At 38.4% G+C, this 20,704-nt stretch overlaps 1 protein-coding gene across 2 annotated transcripts in view; it reads left to right on the top strand.

Annotated features, from left to right (window-relative positions):
- The window catches only part of LOC132822957 (tyrosine-protein kinase HCK-like), a 93,405-nt gene that overhangs the window by 15,808 nt on the left and 56,893 nt on the right, over positions 1-20,704 (top strand). Inside the window, exons 2-5 of one of the 2 annotated variants that reach the window (XM_060836403.1) lie at positions 14,123-14,186; positions 17,965-18,004; positions 19,431-19,530; positions 20,023-20,121. In XM_060836403.1, coding sequence (XP_060692386.1) covers positions 14,127-14,186; positions 17,965-18,004; positions 19,431-19,530; positions 20,023-20,121 — 299 coding nt within the window. In that variant the 5' untranslated portion in view covers positions 14,123-14,126. Of the gene's footprint in view, positions 1-14,122; positions 14,247-17,964; positions 18,005-19,430; positions 19,531-20,022; positions 20,122-20,704 lie in introns of both variants that reach the window. The other variant, XM_060836401.1, reaches the window with a different exon arrangement.

Below are 20,704 nucleotides of genomic sequence, written 5' to 3' on the forward strand. Positions count from 1 at the left end.
TTATCAGTGAGCAACCAGTGAAGCACTGGTGTACTGCCCTGCTTGCTATTTATCTGTCTTGGTCTGTTGTGGTATGTGATATCACTTCTGGTTCTTTTTCTGAGCGGTTGGTAAATGGGGACCAAATCAATGTGTTTGTTAATGGAGTTCCGGTTTGAATGCTAGGTTGAGGAATTCCCATATGTGTCTTTGTTTAGCCTGTCCCAAGATGGATGTCTCCCTTTGTCTGTGTGTATGAATAAAAGTGAGAGTTGGTCATGTCTTTTGGTGGCACGTTGGTGCTCGTCTATCCTGGTGGCAACTTTTCCCCCCCCGTCTGTCCAGTGTAATGTTTGTTGTAGTCCTTGCAGAGTATTTTGTATATTATGATTGTTCTGATGGTTGTTGGTACAAGTTCCTTTAAATTCATCAGGATAGGTTTGTGGGCTGCCATGATGTCAAGGGGCCAGAGTAGTCTGGTTGTCATTTTAGGTGTCTTAGTTTATGGCAGGGTGGCTAGAGTCTCTGGGCATGTTGTCTTGGTTTGGCCTGTTGTGTAGGAATCGGGTACCTGTTCTTGAATGTGGTTCCTGGGCGCTACAGTTTGTTGTGGTTCATTTTAAGTAATGTCCTAATGCAGCTCTGTAGGTGTTGGGATGATTGCTCCTGTAGTTGAGTATCTGATCAGTGTCTGTGGCTCTCCTGTAAATGCTGGTCTGTAACTCTCCATTGGCTTTGCATTCTACCGTGCATTACAGGAAAAGGGACTCTGTCGTCATTCTCTTCCTCTTTGGTAAACTTTTATACTGGTAAAAAGGTTTGTGTTTGTGGGTTTCTTCTAACTTGTGTTTCGTGATGACAAAGGTGTCATCCACATAGCGGACACAAAGCTTGAGCTGGATCATGGGAAGGGCTGTTCATTCTAACCTCTGCACAACTGCTTCTGCTAAGAATCCTGGCATTGATGATCCCATAGGCGTCCCATTTGATTTGTCTGTTGACCTTGTCATTGAAGGTGAAGTGGGTTGTGAGGCACAGGTCTATTAGTTTAAGGATGCTGTCCTTGCTGATAGAGTTGGTGCTGTCAGGTGTTTGTGTCCTTGGTTTGTCTAGCAGTGAGGCCAGTGTTTCTTTGGTCAGGGTGACGTTTATGATGTAAATAGGATGTCATGTTGAAGGAAACCATGACCTCATCGTCTTGCATCTATAAGTTCACCTATGAAGCTCACCAAAGAGGAAGAGAACAACAACAGACTCCCCTTCCTCAACGTCACAGTAGAACACAGCCAATGGAGAACTGCAGACCAGCATTTACAGGAAAGCCACACACACTGATCAGATACTCAACTACAGGAGTAATCATCCCAACACCTGCATCAGGATACTATTTAAACAAGCCGTAACATACTGCAACATCCAGGAACTAAGAGAAGCTCAGGAAAAATGTGTATACAATGTATTGGGAAACAATGGGTACCCAATAAGCGCAGTCTGCCAATACCTAAACAATAAGACACAATACATCCAGGGACTCTGGCCACCCTGCCATTCGTTAAAGACATCTCCTGAGCCGTCGACCAGAATACTCTGGCCCCTAGGCATCATGGTAATGCTCAAACCTACCACCATACTGAAACATCACCCGATGAATTTAAAGGGCCTGTAATGACAGCTAGCAGAACGATCATTTAATATATAAAATACCCCGCTAATCTGCAACAAACATTACATTGGACAGCAGGAAACTAGCCACCAAAAGACATGACCAACTATCACTATTATCCATACATGCGGATGAAAAGGGACACCAGTTCGACTGGGACAATACATCCATCCTGGGACAGGCTAAACAAAGACAGGCACAGGAATTCCTAGAGGCCTGTCATTCAAACTGGAACTCCATCACCAAACACATTGATTTGGACCCCATTTACCAACCTCTCAGAAAGCACCAGAAGTGCTATCACCCACCACAACAACAGACCAAGACACACACTAGGAAGCAGGACAGAACATCAGTGCTTCAACGAAAGCTCTCTGATGTTATTTAGAATTGTTCTCATTACTATCAGCTCAGCAAGCATAGTGAACTTGCAATCAGATGTGTGTTTTGGAATGTACAGACAGCTTCTCATGAAAAGAAATTATTAATGCAGCAAGAATGTTTGCATGGTTTTTACTAAACATGTAAACAGACCAGCACTTGCCTTGCTCACCATTCGACTTGCAATACTAAAAACATTACAAAGTACTTGGTTATTTTCACCTCTATTCTGACCAGAGCATTTGATTGGCTCTTTGTGTCCACGTCTTGCATTTCCTTAAAAGCAAATTACTGTGGATGCTGGAATCTGAAACCAAAAGAGAAAATGCTGGAAAATTTCACCAGGTCTGGCAGCATCTGTAAGGAGAGAAGAGCTGATGTTTCGAGTCTCACTGACCCTTTGTCAAAGCTGTCTTGAATTTCCTTGTCAGCTTTACAGTATGAACCTGCCTTTAGTATAATGGAAGGATCAACTTGTATCATGCCGCAGTCACAAGAATCAAGACCTTTGAGACCACATCTAGAATTGGGAATCAGGCTGGAGTTGGTCCTTCCACCCTCCCAAAGCAGGTTTGAGTAGAAAATGGCAGGCAGGTGCCAGATTAGCAGGTTAGGAGGCCTGCCTCTAGTTGCTGGGAGATAAGCCCAGTTTCTATTTTATAAATGTTGGAACTGCTAGTCCTCATCTCCTGACCCATGCCCCCTCAAATTGTTCTTTGTCCAAATTAGCCCAGAGTCCATGGTGAAATAAACTGGAGTCCTATGTTGATGTAAGACTTTTGAAATGTCTATGAAAATTGTCAAAAATAAATATCATCTGTTCATTACGACTTGAATGGATAATTACTCTTAATGGCTCATAAACCTGTCAAAATGAAGAAACAGCCATTTAAAACCAACTTTAAAGAAACATAACTTTAGTCAGTCAATAGGATATACAACTAATCCATTTCCAATGCGAAATGTCAATTTTTCTGCTGCGTTAAGCCCAGTAGAGGGGTTTGGAACTAATTCAGTCATTCATAATGACATTTCCACACAGTCAAACCCTCCAGAGCTTAAGACCACAAAACTTTTGAAGTTGCCTGATTTAGGTGATCAGCCATTGTGTAGTGCTGGAAAAGCACAGCTGGTCAGACAGCATCTGAATCATGAATTTTATGACTCCGTGATCTATGAAGGCTGAAATTGTGTTGTGTTATATTGAATTGATCCCTTTTTTAGAAAAAAAAAGGGGTGAGGAAAGGACTGGCATGAAGAGAGAGTTGTGACCAGAACTCGATTTTGGCCTTGATCATATTGGAGGAGCTGCTCAATGGGCTATATGGTGCTTAGCTCCTTTCTTATGCTCTTTTATAGGAGATCTTAAACTGAAGTTGGAATTATAATTTTATATTTATGCCATGTAGTTGTTTCTTAGTATGTAGATATGCTGTGATTGAATACCAGACTCTAGTTATCTATTATAATTCCCACATATCAAAAACATTATTTTCGCTTGTGCTATTCTGTTTAGTCCCAACAGAAATTTGACTGCCCCCCACAAGAGGAGAGGGCCAATTGCCAACAAATTGTCATCTTGCCGGTTCCTAACCCAAGCACCAAACACCCCATCCATCGTCAACAAAACTACACATTTCTAACCTCCATAGCTCTATCAATCTCCTCTGGGTTGGCTTTTCTCTGCACGTTCAGCACTATCCGACCTCTCCACTGCACCAATATTTTGTTGTCTGCCTTCCATCGAGGTAGAAATTCCTCTCTCATTTTTATTTTTTCCGATCTCCTGGACCTTCTCCCTGACTTTTTTTTTGTTTTCTCCCAACTTCTACTGAATCTTCTACTGTGCCCCCCTGGACTAGTGAAATGTCTAGGGAAATGTTACCTGTGAGAGGGTTGTGCAAATTATAGATGTTTCCAGCATTAGAATGGTTTTATCTCCCTCCCTCCTCCCTCTTGTCCCACCCATCTTCCAAGCCAGTGATACTAATAGATTTTTCAGAGGCTTGTTGGATGTAAAGACCCATGAAAGGTTATTAAATAAAGGAGATACTCTGCGCTGGTGTCAAAGAATCTAACAATAACAGCTTCCCTTCACACAGTTCAATTCTGCCCTGCCGCCCTCTTGGTCTATCATGTCCTCTCCCTCTCGTTCACACAGTCAAAGCTACTTGTACTGAACCTGCTGCTACCTTGGCCTCTCCTTCTCTAGAAATTCTAAATTTCTATTAATTTTGTCAAATTTAGGTGTTGTAAATGAGAGGGGGATGGGAAGGGGCTGTTTATTTAAACTTTGTTTTTAAAAAAAGCTGTTGCCCTCAGTGTTGCTAGCATAAAGAGTCACCATCCACAACCCAGCCCTCCTGTCAATTTAAAAAAAAACATCAATTATCCTTTAGACTTGCAAGGTCTGAACAGAGAATTATTTCTCTCTTTTTCTGCCTTCAGATCAGACGAGTTTTCTCTTGCTTTCAATCTTTTTGGTCTATCCCATACTGTTGTTCCAACTCATGAACCACAGGTTCTGTCCCCAAATCAACAGTTCTGTCTTGGGAGGAACAGCAGGAGTGAGGGGGGGAAATGTGACTGGAGGGGTTAGTTCAGCAGTATGGGAAGACATAATCTATAGGAGGAATGGTTACCCAATGATTCTACTATGCTAGTTGCTCCTTGATTTGAATTCTGCACACTTTTTGGGAGTGGGCAAATGACACTTGCAACTGCAGTTCAGACCTGGATCGTGCAGTTGGTATAAGATACAGTAATACAAAGGTGGGGGGGGTGACTTTTACTGAAATGTTCATCCCATCTTCACTTTTTGCAGCTACCTGTGACGTTTCAAAGGCTGTTTTCTTTTCCCCTGCTGCCCTATCTATTTTGAATCTGTCTGTTTGATCCCCTATTGCTGTGATCAAGAAGGCTGATGCCCAGAAGTAGAGGGACTGACTCCCCGTTCACTCAAACTTTGTATAATAAAGTGGATGCAACTTATTTATCCCCACCTTCATGTGGTCAACTACTTTTAGGAATTGGGGATGGGTATGATGGGAATGGAATCAAATAGTATATCAAACTCAGATCTTTTGTTCAACTCTTTTTCGTAAAGGCCATATGGGACCCTTTTAAAGGGAAAAGGAAAGTTAGCAAGATAAATGTGTAACTGGAAACTGGCATACTCTGTTCAAACTAGCATTATCCCCAAATTGATTTATTACAGTAGGTAATTATTCCTTCCTATTGTTAAAAAGGAATAAATTCAATGGGATAAATGTATAGCCTGGCCAAAAAAAGGCAGTAAACAATATTGTAGTGAACAAAACCTGACAAAATAGTATCAAACATAAACTATATAACAGTAAAAATTGTTTGTCCTAATATATCAAGATAGCACTGAGAGAAGTTGGAACAATAGAAAGAGCAAAGGAATTAGAGGAAAACATAGTGAAAGTTCTGAGTATTCAAATATTCCTTCCAACTGTTCACGTGCGAAGGCATGAACAACATGCTCACCTGATGGAAGAATAAGTCAGATAGAGTTGAAGACAACAGAATAAATAGGATGGATATCATAAGCTACCCCATTTCAACTTCATCCAAAATCATCAAATCCCCAGCAATATTCGTATTTCAGTACTGGAGAAAGCATGGTAGGACATATATTGACAAATTGTTATCATTGGGATCAGATATCAGATAGGTGCCTGTAAAATGAAAAAGTTACATGTGCTCATGTTTAAAAAGGATACTGAAACTTAGGTGTACGTTTGTACATATTAGTTACTCACTATTCCATTTCTGATTAGTTCCAGCAAGTGGAAATTGGAACTCCAGCACTAAATTTTAAGTTTATATCCAGTGGGATTCCCACAACGTTTGGATGGCCTCAGCTATAAAGTGGTATAAATGTACTGTTATGGAAGAATATTAATTTTGAGGTTTTACACTGGAAGCTATCCTACTATTTTTGCAAGAAATAGTGTGAACATTCCAGCAAATAATACATTGATATATGCAATTCAATGCATTTGCGAATCCTACCTGTCTTAACTCATTTGAAGTGGGAAATTATAATGATATCGTGCATCATAATTTCTAAACGTTGATGACATTTGGAGATTAGTTAAACACAAAGGTATTGGGAACAAAATAAATCTTTAGAGCTGGATTTTTAAAAAAATTGCTTACATTACTGAAAATGTTTCTTGAGGTATGTCCAGGAAAATACTGAATAAACTTAATGATTTGGATTCAACAGATCAAAGCAAATTGGTCATATTTGCTGATGTTGCCAAACAAGGAAAAGCAATGATGAGCAAGGGTAACTTGGAAATTAGTCAACTTATTTCCGAAAGTATGATTATCAGCAAAACAACAACAAATGAAATGAAATGTAATGTGGTGAACTGTAAAGTACCACATGTAACGAGGTTAAGTAGTTAATTGTAATGCACAGCTATTTCTGCTAACAAAGTATCAGGGTAAAGTTGAACTGGGTAGTTTTATTGGACCTAACACTTCTATTCAATCAGTGCGGGACATCAGTTGAAGACTATGGAATATTGAATTAGTGTATGAACAGTAGAACCATGAGCAAGCTGGGTATTGTTCTGTTGAGACCATTCCTAGAGGACAGGGGTCAGCGTTGGTTAAGATGTGAGGGACATGTTGGTTTGAGCTATAGAGAGGTTGAATAGACTGGGACTACCTTTCCTTTAGAGTGTCAGAGGCTGAGGGGTGACATCATAGAGATTTAGAAAATCATGAAGGGCATGGACAGAGTAAATAGGCAAGGTTTTTTCCTTTTGGATGGGAGAGTCCAGAACGAGAAGGCAAAGGTTTAGGGTGAGGGGGGGAAAGATTTGAAAGTATCCAGAGGAGCAACTTTTCATATAGAGGGTGGTATGTATATGGAATGAGCTGCAGAGGAAGTTGTGGAGGCTGGTACAATTACATCCATCCAGATACCTTTTTAAATGTGTGAATAGGAAGAGTATAATGGGATATGGGCCAAATGCTGGCAAATGGGACTAAATTTCGATCGGATATCTGGTTGGAATGCACGAATTGGACCAGAGGATCTGTTTTGTGCTGTATATGTAATAAAGAATTGCAAAGTTGCTCACTGGGCAGGAGATCTAGAGAAAGAATTGGGTGGGGGGGAAGAAATCTTAGTTTTGATAATTTTTATTCAAGTATCATGGGCGTGTTGGTTTCCTGTGTGGGTGAGAACATCCTAATCTTTGAATTTATACCGTAAGATCCATTTGCATCTAATCATATTGACAGATGAGGCTTCGATATGCTCCTGTTGCAAGCCAATAGCCCTGAGAAGATGATTATCAGGTAAATAATAGCACTGAATTGCAGGGGATGATTTTAAAGTTTGTAGACCATACAAAATTTTGAAGTATAAAATTTCAAAGACATTGACACATTTGTGGAATGGGCAGATTGGTGGCATGTGAAGTTCAATGTAAAAACAAAGTGCATTCTGGTAGAAAACCTGGAGAGGCAGTATGAAATAATGTATCCAATCCTAAAGGATGGAGGGAACAGAGAGGCCTTGGGTATTCATGTGCACAACTCAGTAAAGGTGTAGGACAGATGGAGAGAAAAATCAATAATTCATCCAGCATTCCTAGGTTATAGATTAAAAGAGCAAGGAAGTTATGCTAATATGTATAAGACACTAGATGTCAGCTGATGTATTGTATACAGTTCCAGAAACTGCAATTTTGGGAAAGCTTATGACCACATTGTAGAAAATTGAGGTTTGCAAGAATAGTTTCAACAATGAGAAACTTCAGTTATTGAGGACAGATTTGAAGAAGTTGGGATTTAGTGGAGAAGACTAAGATTTGGTAGAACTTTTCAAAATCACGAGAGGTATGGACATTAGAATAATGCAGAACTGTTACTGCTTTTTAAAGGATTAAGAATGAACAGGCAAACTTTTTTACGATTTGCAAAAGAAGTAAATGGTTTAAAACAATTGAGTGGTTTGGTTCTGAAAGTATAATTGAGACAAATTCAATTAAAGCATTAGATTATTTCTTTTTCTATTTCTATTAAATGTACTGGGTTATTTGGACAGAACAGGGGAATGGTATTAAGTCACGATCCTCATTCAGAGAGCTGGTGCAGATACATAGGCTTCCTTCTATGCTGCCAGAACTGAGGTTCTATGATTCTTCAACCTTAACCAGGTGATAGAAAATGGGTAAAATGTTGTCAATATGCAAATACAAATGTAATTCTGTTTTGAAGCAGTAGGATTTTGTTAAATACTGTTTTTTTTTAAAACAGTTTTGGAACTTTCTAACTGATTTTATCAGCAGCAGAAACAAAGACCAGTGCTAAGTGAGTTTTGTGTAATGATTTTTGTGGGGCTTTCTATTTAAAATGGGAAGCAGATTACAAAACACTTTATTTTGGTTTTTCAATGCATTAAAACCAAAGTTTTGGTTTTAAATACAGTAAATCTGAACTAGGCTTGATCCAGTGGTGGATTCAAGCTGAGTAGCAATCTTTTGAGCAAAATTATTTCTGCCAGTTTCAGGACCAAATGTACCCTAGAAGAACCTGCTGTTCTTATCTGGTTAATGTCTTGGGTAAGACTTGAGTAGAGCAGATGATGGACACACTGACTCACTAAACAATTTCATCATCCAGTTTGACCATGAGAAGTTATCGCTAATGTCTTGCTAAGCAATTAGCTTCATAAGTTTATTTGGGGGAAAGCAGTGGTCTTAGTATAGACAACAGATTGGAGAGATTGAGGACTGCAGATGCTGGAGATTAGAGTTATGTATGGAAAAGCACAGCAGGTCAGGCAGCATCTGAGAAACAGGAGAATTGATGTTTCAGGCATAAGCCCTTCAGGATTCCTGATGAAGGGTTTGTGCGCAAAAGGTCGATTCTGTTGCTCCTCAGATGCTGCCTGACCTGTGCTTTTCCAGCACCACATTCCTAAACAGCTTTCCCAGTATGCATAGCTTTATCTGTTACTGAGTTTGTTCTATTTCCAAATAAAAGTGAATAAATGTTAAATATGATGTCATAATATATACCACTTACAAATTGGAAGTAATGGGAAAATCTTTTACAGAGAGCAGTAAATGCGACACTCTGTCATTTGCTTTGGGATCTTAATGTCTCCAATTTTGGACAACTATATGAATCACAATTTATTTGTGCCTTTTTTTCTACAACAATGTCAAAATTTGGGGTTGATTATTACCCAAAGCATAATTGCTTGAAATTTAAGGATAATCACACTAGCCAACATCACTTTTACTTTGATATTTAATCTAAAATAAAATTGAAATGTTGATAATGTACCGAAAGTCCATCAGCAATTATTTTAAAAAAAGATGAGAATTAGAATGCCGACCACTTGTCAGAACAGGGTTGACATCATCCTCCAAAATTCATGAGGCTAGATTTAGAATGCTAAATAAAGGATTTTGAAAAGGCATGATTCAGCAAAATGTTAAAGCATATATGTCTAGAATAGAATTTCTGGTATAATTCTGATGACTGGTGTAATTTCAGAATTGTATTATGAAAGGGAATGTTTGCCTGAATTTGTGTTGTCATCAGATCTTTTGGAAAGAAAGAAAGAATGTTAACTAGGTATTTAATAGAAGTCTACTTGTTTGACAGAACCAGCTCAACGATAGTAACAAATCATTGTAATTGTATGTTAACTAATTAATAACTCTCATTAGTTGAGAAGATTGTTTCTATAATTAGGTAGTCAGATTTTGATAAGTTTCAATGTGCTAGCAGGAAAACATCATCTATTTAATAATTAACACTTCTTTGCTGGACTGAGAGTCACAAGATTTTTTTGTAGGAAGAATTCTCAGTATCCTGGGCTTTTTTTATTTATGCAGCTGTAGACATTAGTAGCCATGTTGTGTGTTATGGTTGCAGCTGATGGAATAATGGACAAGTCTGGTCTGAGTAAAACCTAGCTTGATGGAGAAACCAACTGGAAAACTTAAAATGATCTATTAGTCACTGAAACATTTCATATGAGGCAACAGATGTTATTGAATAACAGAACATTGTTTATCTTTTCTCTTCTTTGGTTTAATAGACAGACATTTATAGAACTGTCTTAATGATTAAAATGGTTTCAACATACTTCCCAGCACTATCTAATGTGTTCAAACCCAGAATAATGTTACTCTCGCTTTAAAAGCCTTTACATAATCGATGCTTTGCAGTTTCTTTCTTTGGAATGCTGAGAATATTATTTTTATGGCTCCTTTTCTGATCCGGTAGCAAACTTTTCTCAATTCTAATGGTCTAAGTTATCTTGGTTGAACAACTTGAAGACAACCTGCACAAGCAATCCCAGCTTGGAAACTCTGCAAATGAGAAACTACTTCTGAAGTGACTGATTCCTCTGAACTAAGACGTTGAACATTTGTTTGTAAATAAAAATGAAACGAAGGACCTTGATGCATTTACTTTCTGTCATTAAACTCAACAGTTTGGTAACCATACGGGGTTCTTCCAGCTTCTGCAATCACATGTTTTCTTGGAACTGATGCCCATGAGTCATTGCCTAAATTCTGATCATCTTATCCAAAAACAAATTTTTATATCTGACCCATGGTCATCTACTTCTAGTTTGAAATAAAGATCCTAAAATATCATTATACACCTTTCATAACATTGTGTATCATATTCCACATGTCATGCTCTAGTGGGCAAAGTGTTAGCTTCTACACTGGCCTTCCATGAAAAGGAATGGGTGCAGGCAGTCTCCCCTCTTGTAACATCTGGTTGATCCATGCTCTCAAGATGGAAAAGACCAACCTTACAGCTGCCCTCCCTGCTCCTAAAGCCACCAGTAACTGAACTGTGCTAGTGCTGTGGCCTACTATTCATTATAAATTTTCATCTAGAATAAAGTCCTTTTGAGCCCAAATTTTTTGTTTGACTAGGAGCCTTTCAATGTTTTTGATTTTAATTATAAATATTCTGACTTGTTGATTTATGTTCTATAAGTTTGCATTTTTTTAAAATTGGAAGTTGGTTTGGTTCCCTTTTGTATTTTTTTCCTGTCTGCTCCTGAATATTGTTTTCTGCACCTTCTACTTTATGGTACTGACTCAGCATTCAAGCTTTTTCAGTGAGTTCCAGTAGGCCATTTGTGTCTATCCCAATTGACCATTTTCACGTGTGCCACAATAGAATGCCAGTCATTAATGGAACACCATGGCCAAGCTCAATCCTTTTTAGCCACCCTATATCCATGCAGATGCTTTGACCAAGAGGTTATTGAATAATAATCCAAAGCAGAATCCTGCTTTTTCCTCTATCCCAAGGCCAGACAGTTTCGAGCTGCCTCGTTGTTACCTTGGATTAAGAACAATGAGGCACAGGAACAGGCCATTCGATTTGTCAAGGCTGGGCTAATACATCTTTCTAAATTAAAACCCTTTTGCCTCACACGGTCTATATCCTTCTATTCCCTGTCTGTGTCCTCTACCCATACCTAGACTTATCTGTCAAGATACCTCTAAAATATTGCTATTGTGACCCCCTCTGCCAGTGCATTCCAGGCACTTGCCACTTTATAAAAATAAAAAGAAAAGTACCTTTGCACATCTTTTAGGCTTCCAATAAAATATCTCTGTCCCATAGTAATTGATGTTTCTCTGGGGGAAATGACTCTGACAATTCATTTGATGCATGCCTCTGATAATTTTGCAAATTTCTGTAAATTCATCTCTCATCCTTTTGTCACTCAGGTGAAAACAAACCAAGTTTCTACAATCTCTCCTCATGGTTAACACCAGGCAACATCCTGGTAAACCATTTCTGTACCCTCTCCAAGGCCACCAAATCCTCCTTGTAGAGTGGTGACTAGAACACTACACTATATTCCAAATGTAGCCTAACTATAGTTCTGTACAGCTGCAACATGGCTTTCTAATTTTATACTCTTGTCTTGACCACCTTTTTATCTATCTGCTTCCAGGCAACTCTGAACTTGTGTGCCTAGATCCCTCTGTTGATGCTATGAAGTGTTCTGCCATTTACTGTATACTTCACTACTGTACTGCATTAATCTTCCAAAATGCATCATCTTGTATTTGTCCAGATCAAACTCCATTTGCCACTTCTTCACCCAAGTCTCCACCTGTCTGTATCCTGCTATATCTTCTGGCAAACCTCCTCACTGTCCACATCTTAATCCCAATCCAACAGGGGATCCCAACACCAATCCCTGTGGAACATCACTGGTCACAGATCTCCAGTAAGAAAAACATTCTTCCACTTCTGTATTTTATGTCTAAGCCAGTTCTGTATCCATGTGATTTAACCTTTTTGTATTAGCCTGCCAAGAAGGACCTTGTCAAAACCCTTGCTAAAGTCCATATAGACAATATCTACCACCCTGCCCTCCATCAATGGTCTTTGTCACTTACTCAAAATTTAATCAAGTTTGCAAGACACTGCTTTCCCTCCAAAAGCCATTATGCCTATTGCTAATCGGTCTCTAGTTTTTCAAATGTGAGTAAATCCTCTTTTTCCCCCCCCCCCCCCAAACTTTTTTACCAATAATTTCCCTACCACTGATATAAGGTTCACCAGCCTGTAACTTTCAGATTATCCCTGTTGCTCTTAAAGGCGCACTGTTGCTAGTCTCTAGTCCTCTAGGACCCCTTCTGTAACCAAAAAGAATACAAAGATTTTGTACAAGGCCCCAACAATTTCCTCACCTGCCTCTCTGTATTCCGGGGGCGATCCCATTAGGACATGAGAGTTTGTCTACCTTAATGTTTTTAAACACCTAACACCATTTCCTTTTTATATTGTCATGCCCCAGAATATCAACATAGCCCTCCTGATATTCTCCATATTTCAGGGGTGAATACTGATGCCAAGTATTTCAGGACCTCACTCACTTCCTCCAGTTCCATGCATAAATTCTCTCTTTACTCCTGGAGTGGACCTACCCATTCCCTAGCTACTCTCTCTTGCTCTGTTTATATATGTATAAAATGCCTTAGGATTTTCCTAAAGTCTGTTCCCAAAGGCATTTCATTGACTTTTTTTTTAAGCCCTCCTTATTCCTTGTTTGAGTTCATTCTTGAGCTATCTTTGTATTCTTCGAGGGTTCTGTCTGTCTTCAGTTTCTGAAACCTTACCGATGCTTTTTTAAAAAAAATCTCATTGACTAAGAAAAATTTATCTGCTCATTTCGTACTGACCAGGAACAGAGATTCAACACACCTCTTTCCCCTTCTCAATTATTTAACATTGTACTTTTTTTTTGTAGTGTTTTCACATCAAAGAAATCAAATACATTGATTTTGGCCATGAGATCCATGATTGTTTCATAACAGAGGATCGGGATGTGGGAACTAAATGTTATTTAAGTCTTACATTATTACTGAGTTACAGTAAATTGAGTAGTTTCACATCAAGCTAATTACCTTCCGAATTTACTGCTTGGAAATGTTTTAGTTTTGTGCTTTTCATGTTTGTAAAGTTTCTTACCAGGTCCTGGATCAATTTTTCCAACAACTGGATTATGTGGGATTATTTGGATTATAAACTGACAAATTTAGCCTTCCTTTTCAACCACATCTGTGGTGAAAACCTTGTAAATCCCAGATATTTTCAATTTCCTCAACTGCAAAAAAGTACATAATGTTGAAACTAGCACTTCAAAGCTTTCTGTGACAAATTTGCAAAATGTGCCTGTTTCAAGTGTTACAACATCTGATTTCAAACAATATCCAGCTGGCCTGGTCAATCTCTGTTTCTGCTGCTGATCTCATTAGAGGATGGAAATCTGAAATTCCTGGCACACCTGTTTTTTTCTACCTAATTGCCTTTTCGTCTAAATGGATTTATACCATTTCCTAAAATAGCGAGAACTGATATCAGAATAGGCTGACATTCCAATATTAAGTTGAGGGTTAATTGTTTGCATGGATGTAAGCATTTCAGACGATGTTTCGGTGCATAATTGAAGTCTTGACTTTGAATGTGCAAATTGCAACACTACAGTCATTGAACCTAGGCTACCCTTGGCAATCAAATCATTGTTCTCCATTTTCTTCTCAGAAACATGGGTTGTGCAAAATCGAAGGATTCTTCCAGCCAGGAGGAGAAGAGCTTGAATGATCCAGTACGTAAATCTAACACTGCTCTTTATGTGAAAGATCCCACATCGAACTCTCATGCGACAGTAAGTGAAATAAAGTTGAAGATTTTTCTAGCAAGATTAGCCTGTGCAGAATCCTTTCCGAGAATTTTGTTTTACTGGTTAACAAGTGGCAATACTACAGAAATAGTCTCTACTGTTAATATCTATACTGAATGAAGCCTGTTACAACACAAAGTACAAACAGATCGATAGCAGAAACACTGGTTAAGGCATTTTAAAAACTAACTTCCTCATAGAACAAATAATGAGACCAATTATGTTACTATAATGGAATGCATTAGATTATGTCACTACAAATATTATCTGTAGCAGTCTGATATGGGAGGAAACAACATACACTCATCCACGTTCCAAAAGTTAGGGAATTTTCTGATAGTTGTAAATAGGTTACCATAAAGTTAGTGATTGCAGTCAGCCATGTTCAGGAATTACTGAAACCAGTCCATCTCAACAACATAACAATAAACCATGGAGTTCAGAAAGTTCCAGTTTTAATTTTCAGCTAGATTGCGAATCTCTGTCATCATAATGCTTGTTTCTGTTCTTTGGACAAGGAGGAAAAAGTACCATGCCCCTTGACTAATTATTGATTAGTGACTCTTGATGGTAAATAATGAGAACCAATCAAATAAGATCAGTGTGAGACACCCTCCTCAAACATATGTACACATTCTTTTAATATAGAAAATGTCCAAAGGAATTTCATGAACCCACAAAAAATGGATGCAAAATCCAATAAGGAAATGTTAACATAGGTGACCAAAAGTTTTGTAAGAAGGGTTTTAAGAGGAGAAATGAGGCCTCCGGTTTACTGAGGGAATTCTCAGGGAACCAACTGGTTGAAGGCATGGCAGCTGGAGGAGCAGCAGGAAGGTCATATACAATGGCTAGTTAGAGGAACTGAAAGGGTTTTTCTGATTGCAAGATAGCAAGTGAAGAAGCTAAAGAGAGATTTGAGTACAAAGGTAAGTTTTGAGGTATTAATAGCAGGTACAGGTCCGTGAGCATGATCTGTGATTGAAATCCTCATCCTTACCTTTTTTGATACCTTTAGATTTGACTGTTGCAAAATACTTGGGACTGTGGGAGGACAGACAATAGTTTGCAAGCTTGGTCATTCAAATCTTATTTTCCGAACTTACAAATTTCGATAATTTGTAATTGACCTGTTCAGGGATGTTATCTCTTACTCCCAAAGCAGGTGGGACTTGAACCCAGATCTCCTGGCTCACGGATAGGGACGCTAACACTGCTATATTGGTTTCTCATTAAGAAATATTGTAAATTTAAAATGTTCATCTTTCTTGTCAAATTTTTCCATGACTTTGCCGCAGTTCTAAAAATACCCCCGATCGCTGCACTCATCAATCCTAATGCTTTGTGTATTTGTGATTTTAATCATATCCACATGGGTGGCAATACCATCAGTCTCCCTGGTCTCCTACAAACTATAAAATTTCTTCCCTAAACCGTTTTCTTTTCTCTTGCTGCCTCTCGCTTCCTCCCGCCTCCTCACTGTATTTTTGTAGTTCTTTATATAATTTGATGTAATGACATTCTTCGTAAGATGCTTTTGGATGTTGAATACATGCAAATTTCTAATGTCAAATTTGAATACTTTGTATTGGTTGCAATATTAATAGTTTAAACAAGACTAAGAAAGATACATAATGCTTATCTTCCCTAATGGCCGTTATATGCTGATTTTGAAAAGGTAAAGTAGACCCCCCAGCCTGCCTGCATGTCGCGGTTTCCTAATGTTCTAGAATTTACTGTATTTAATTGGTAATCCCTTCCTGTCTGCAATTAACCATTTCTTCAGTGTATTTTTTTTTTGTTTTTGTTGTTGCTAATGCTTTTTACATGACTGTTCAGGCAATTTAAAGATTAGATTGCCTGAAAAACATAGGTCATTCTGTAACCTCTCATCTCCAGATAATAGAAATTATCTATTATCCTGTTCCCTCTAAGTTTGCCCAGAGACAGATAGTGTTGACGTTGGTTGCCTCAGGACCAACCTATGGTATTACAATAAAAAGAAGTACTCCCCATAATTATTGCTGCTCCCTGGTGTGAAATCCCTAAGTCCCTGAACTCCACAGTCCTGATTTTCTCTCTCTTCTGCCAGCACCACAGTTCTGCAGCTCCCAACTCATTTCCTGGAGCACTTACTTGAAGCAGCCACAATGTAAGAAATAGGAAAAGAAGTAGGCTATTCAGCCCTTTGAGCCTACTCATCACCTTTTAATGAGATCATGGCTGCTCTGTGGGCTAGTTCCATTTATGTGTTTGGTCTGTATCTCTTTATAGTTTTTTTTTTGTTAAACAAAGATGTCTCCGATTTAAAACTTCCAACTGATCTAACATCAATTGCCATTTGTGGAACAGCAGTCCAAATCTCCCCCTCACCCTGTGTGTGTAAGTGTTTCCTGACATCTCTCCTGAACAGTCTGGCTTTAATTTTTAGAGTAAGTCCCCAATTCTAGAATCTCAAAGTGGGAGTAGTTTATTTTTATCTATCCTGTCTTTTCCTGTTAACATCATAACTTCAATCAGCTCATTCATTTTAATTTTCTAAATTCTTGAGAAAACAGGCCTAATTTAATCTTTTCTCATACCTGACTTCAAGGGTTACACTATTATTCTTGTAAACCTATGTGTACTTCCTCCAAGGCCAATGTATCTTTCCTACAGTATGATGTCCAAATTGGCTCTTAGTACTCAAAGTGAGGTAGGAATAAGTCATTTGGCTCAGAGACTGTTCCATCATTAAATAAGGACATGGCTGATCTCATTGTGGCCTTAACTCCAACTTGCCTGCTGGGGGTCCCATAACTCTTGACAGGTTTTGATTGACTAGGCTGGTCCAACTTGAGTATATATATTCAAGGATTTAATCTCTAAGGCTTAATTGAGGATGGGAATATCAGTCACAACCTGTCAAGCAAATGAAATCACGGTGTCTCCATTTAAATGAGATGTCCCTTGTGTCCCCTGCTTCCAGATTCCCTAGTGAGACAAAACAAATGCTCAACACTGACATTGTCAATCCTGGTGTTTCTTGGACCTTGCTTTTTGATCATGGGGGAGTAAAGATACCCTGAGAGAGGGTGCGCGCTAAAAGCACGTATGACTGAATTTAGCCATCATATTCTTATTTTTCGTTATTCTACTTTATTTTGACATTTAGCTCCTTAATTGTTTTCTTGATTCATTATTGGTACCTCTGTTTGGACCCTGATCTTTTACTTTTTGTTTTATTACCTATCTATGGATCCTTCTCCTGCCTCTCACTTTACTAGTTTTCAGTTATTTTTACAATTGTATTCACTTTTTATTGGTATTTTAATTCCACCCCTGTCTAAGTATTCCAACAGTTGAGCTTTTCATTGGCACAGAACAATGCCAATATTCCGTGAACTCAAACCCCTCCTTACCACATCGCTGTTTTAAGTTATGTATTCACTGTCTTGAGCTGATTTAGGTCTTTGCTGGTTATTGCATGGTTTTGGGAATAATCTGGAGATTATCAGCCTTGAGGTTCCACTTTTATTTTTGCTCTTTTATCTCTGAAATAAACCCAAAGTCTGACTTCAGTAAAAGACCACAAGCTGAAGATGTATATTCTTTTGCTTTAATTATATTCATCCACAATTTAAGATAAGTATTACCTTGAATGTTAATTTTATCTATGCATATGCTCATTAAAACATTCATATATTGATCCTTTTTTATTTAGAACACAAATAGCTTCCCATCTGCACAGTTTTCTTCGGGAGGTATGTATGAAAACCTAATTTTGTGCTCCTATTTGTGAAATATTTGATTCAGCTGTTGACTGTTTTACTTTGTTACTTGAAGCTTTTAATCTTCAATAATGGAATAGTGCACCAAGTGTTCACCATGTCAGATCCTTTAGTGTTCGTATTTGACCTGTTCTGTTCAAAAATGTACCAATGCAGGAAATACATTGTTGACAATAGGTTAACACTGAACTGGCAAGAACAGTATGTTAATGATTAAAAGGCTCATTTGATACTTGTAGACTGCAGCATATGCTTTTTATTAGCCAGAGGGATTATACTGAATGCAATACGGCCTTTGCCATGTGCAGATATACCAATGATATCCCCTGGCCATGGTGGAACAGGCTATGGGAAGCACTGGCACATGCACTAAAGACTTGCGAGGGTATTGTCCTTGTATGTGCCACGCTGAGGGGTCAAGAAGGCTGTAAGTGTGCAGCTCTCAGCAACCGCCACTGCCTCACTAGCTGATGCTGCCTCTGATTCCCACCATAATTATTCACACTTCTAATAGTGCCATTTCCTTCCTTTATTTCTGTGACATTGCATCATGACAGACTGCACATGCATGTTTTATGCAGCCTGGGCAGTGACATTTATAATAAACTCAGCCATTTTTTTTGTGACAAGTTTTTTTTTTGTTAGTGCCTGGAATGTAATATTATTAGAGAGTATCATGAAATGAAGTATTTTGAAATTATTTTCTGAATGTGTTTCAAGATTGAAATGTTCAAGGTGGCAAAAGTTATTTGAAATCTTGTTCTAGAAGTTGACCTGAAATTGAGAATTTTTTTTTTAAATCTGCAGTTTTAAAATACCCTTCCCTGCATCACTCCTACATGACACATTTTGTGGGAGGGAAATACAAGTTTGTTGCATGGCCTTTGAGCTGTTCTCTAGTTGTGTGCTAGGCAGTATTTAAAGTCTCAATGATTAGTCCATGTTTTATTGCATTCCTTTTGGAAGATTACCAAATATCAGGTTGACTGTGGGTCTGAAAAAAATTAAAAATCAGTGAACTGGAGGCTGGAGCAAATTTAAATCTCCTTGAGGAACAAACTTCATTTACCACTTCAAGCTTCTGTGTTTGTGAAGTGGGATATCCGAATTTGAGGTGGAATTTGATTCATCTGGAATTTTGTTTTTGTCTTCAAAAGCCTTCATAAATCCTTTTATAACAGTGGATTTCTTAACCTTGCAAGTACCAGAAACCCATTCCATCCGGCAATTTGAAAGAATATTGATGACATTGCAATTCCATATGCCAGAAGAGAAGGATCCCCATAATTTGAGACTCTCTCCTTTCCACAAGAAAATGAACTAGTATTGGATAATGTGAAACTTGTACTCTTACCTGTAAGATAGTTGTTCCAATTAATTAAACTGTTCTATCACACAGGAAGTGATGACCTGGTGGTGGTTGCACTGTATGATTATGAAGGCATACATGAAGGAGACTTGAGTTTTAAGAAGGGAGAAAAAGTGAAGGTGCTCTCAGAGTAAGTAGGAGTTCACTGTTATATTTAACAACATTGAGCATATGGGAAGGAGGCTGTGAGCAATTACAGTAACAATCTCAGTAACAGATACTACAGTATAACACTCCATGAACATCATAAAATAGTTAATATATTAAAATGGAATTTGGAGAACCAGACATTTCAACTGATCTTTGAATGTTTAAATATACAGAAGTAAAGGACAATTTGATGTGGTGTCCATCCAAAATTACAGAATTTGTCTCTTTAGTTCAAGAACATGTTTGACATTGATCAATGGTGCAGCTATCCTCGCAGACTTAATGTTGAGAGATATGATAACAAATTTTAGCCATTTGGGACACAATATGAATACTACATCAATCGTTTTATGTAATTTTTTGCCATTCTTGTCTATAAATCTCTCTCTCTCTCTCTCTCTCTCTCTCTCTCTCTCTCTCTCTCTCTCTCGTGCATCAAGCAAAGGTAATGGATTTTTTTTTAATGTTTCAGGCAAGGAGAATGGTGGCAGGGAAGATCTTTGACAACAAATCAAGAAGGTTATATACCCAGTAACTATTTTGCAAAAGATAACTCATTGGAAATGGAGGAGTGAGTATCTGTAGAATGTTCACATTTGCAGCCAAATGTAAATACAAATAGTTTATAAGGACACTCTGTTGACTCTTTTTCTTCCATTTCACAAATGCTGTTTTAGGTTTGAAAGAGAGAGACACATTTGATTGTATGTGCTTCATCAATATCACCTGGAGTTAATGTACTATGCGTAGGTAGGGAATAATGGCATTGTGCATGGCTGAGGAGCTGGTGTATGGGAGCAGGATTCACATTTTTTTGCATCATTGGAATCTCTTCTGGGGTAGAACTGATGTGTGCAAGAAGGATGGATTTGCATCTGAATTGGAAGAGGACTAACACACTGACCGGGAGATTTGCTAGGGCTGTTCAGGAGGATTTAAACAAAGTGTGAGGTATGGTTGGGGTGACCCCAGGGAGGTAGTGAGGAAAGAGATCAATCTGAGTCTGCTACAGTTGAGAAAAGAAGTGAGTCAGGGCAGGCAGGGACAAAGCAGCAAACAAGGTAAGACTGATAAATTAAACTGCATTTATTTCGATGCAAGAGGCATAACAGGGAAGGCAGATGAATTCAGGACTTGGTTGGGAACATGGGACT

Source organism: Hemiscyllium ocellatum, chromosome 15 (assembly GCF_020745735.1).
Source record: "Hemiscyllium ocellatum isolate sHemOce1 chromosome 15, sHemOce1.pat.X.cur, whole genome shotgun sequence".
Classification (NCBI taxonomy): domain Eukaryota; kingdom Metazoa; phylum Chordata; class Chondrichthyes; order Orectolobiformes; family Hemiscylliidae; genus Hemiscyllium; species Hemiscyllium ocellatum.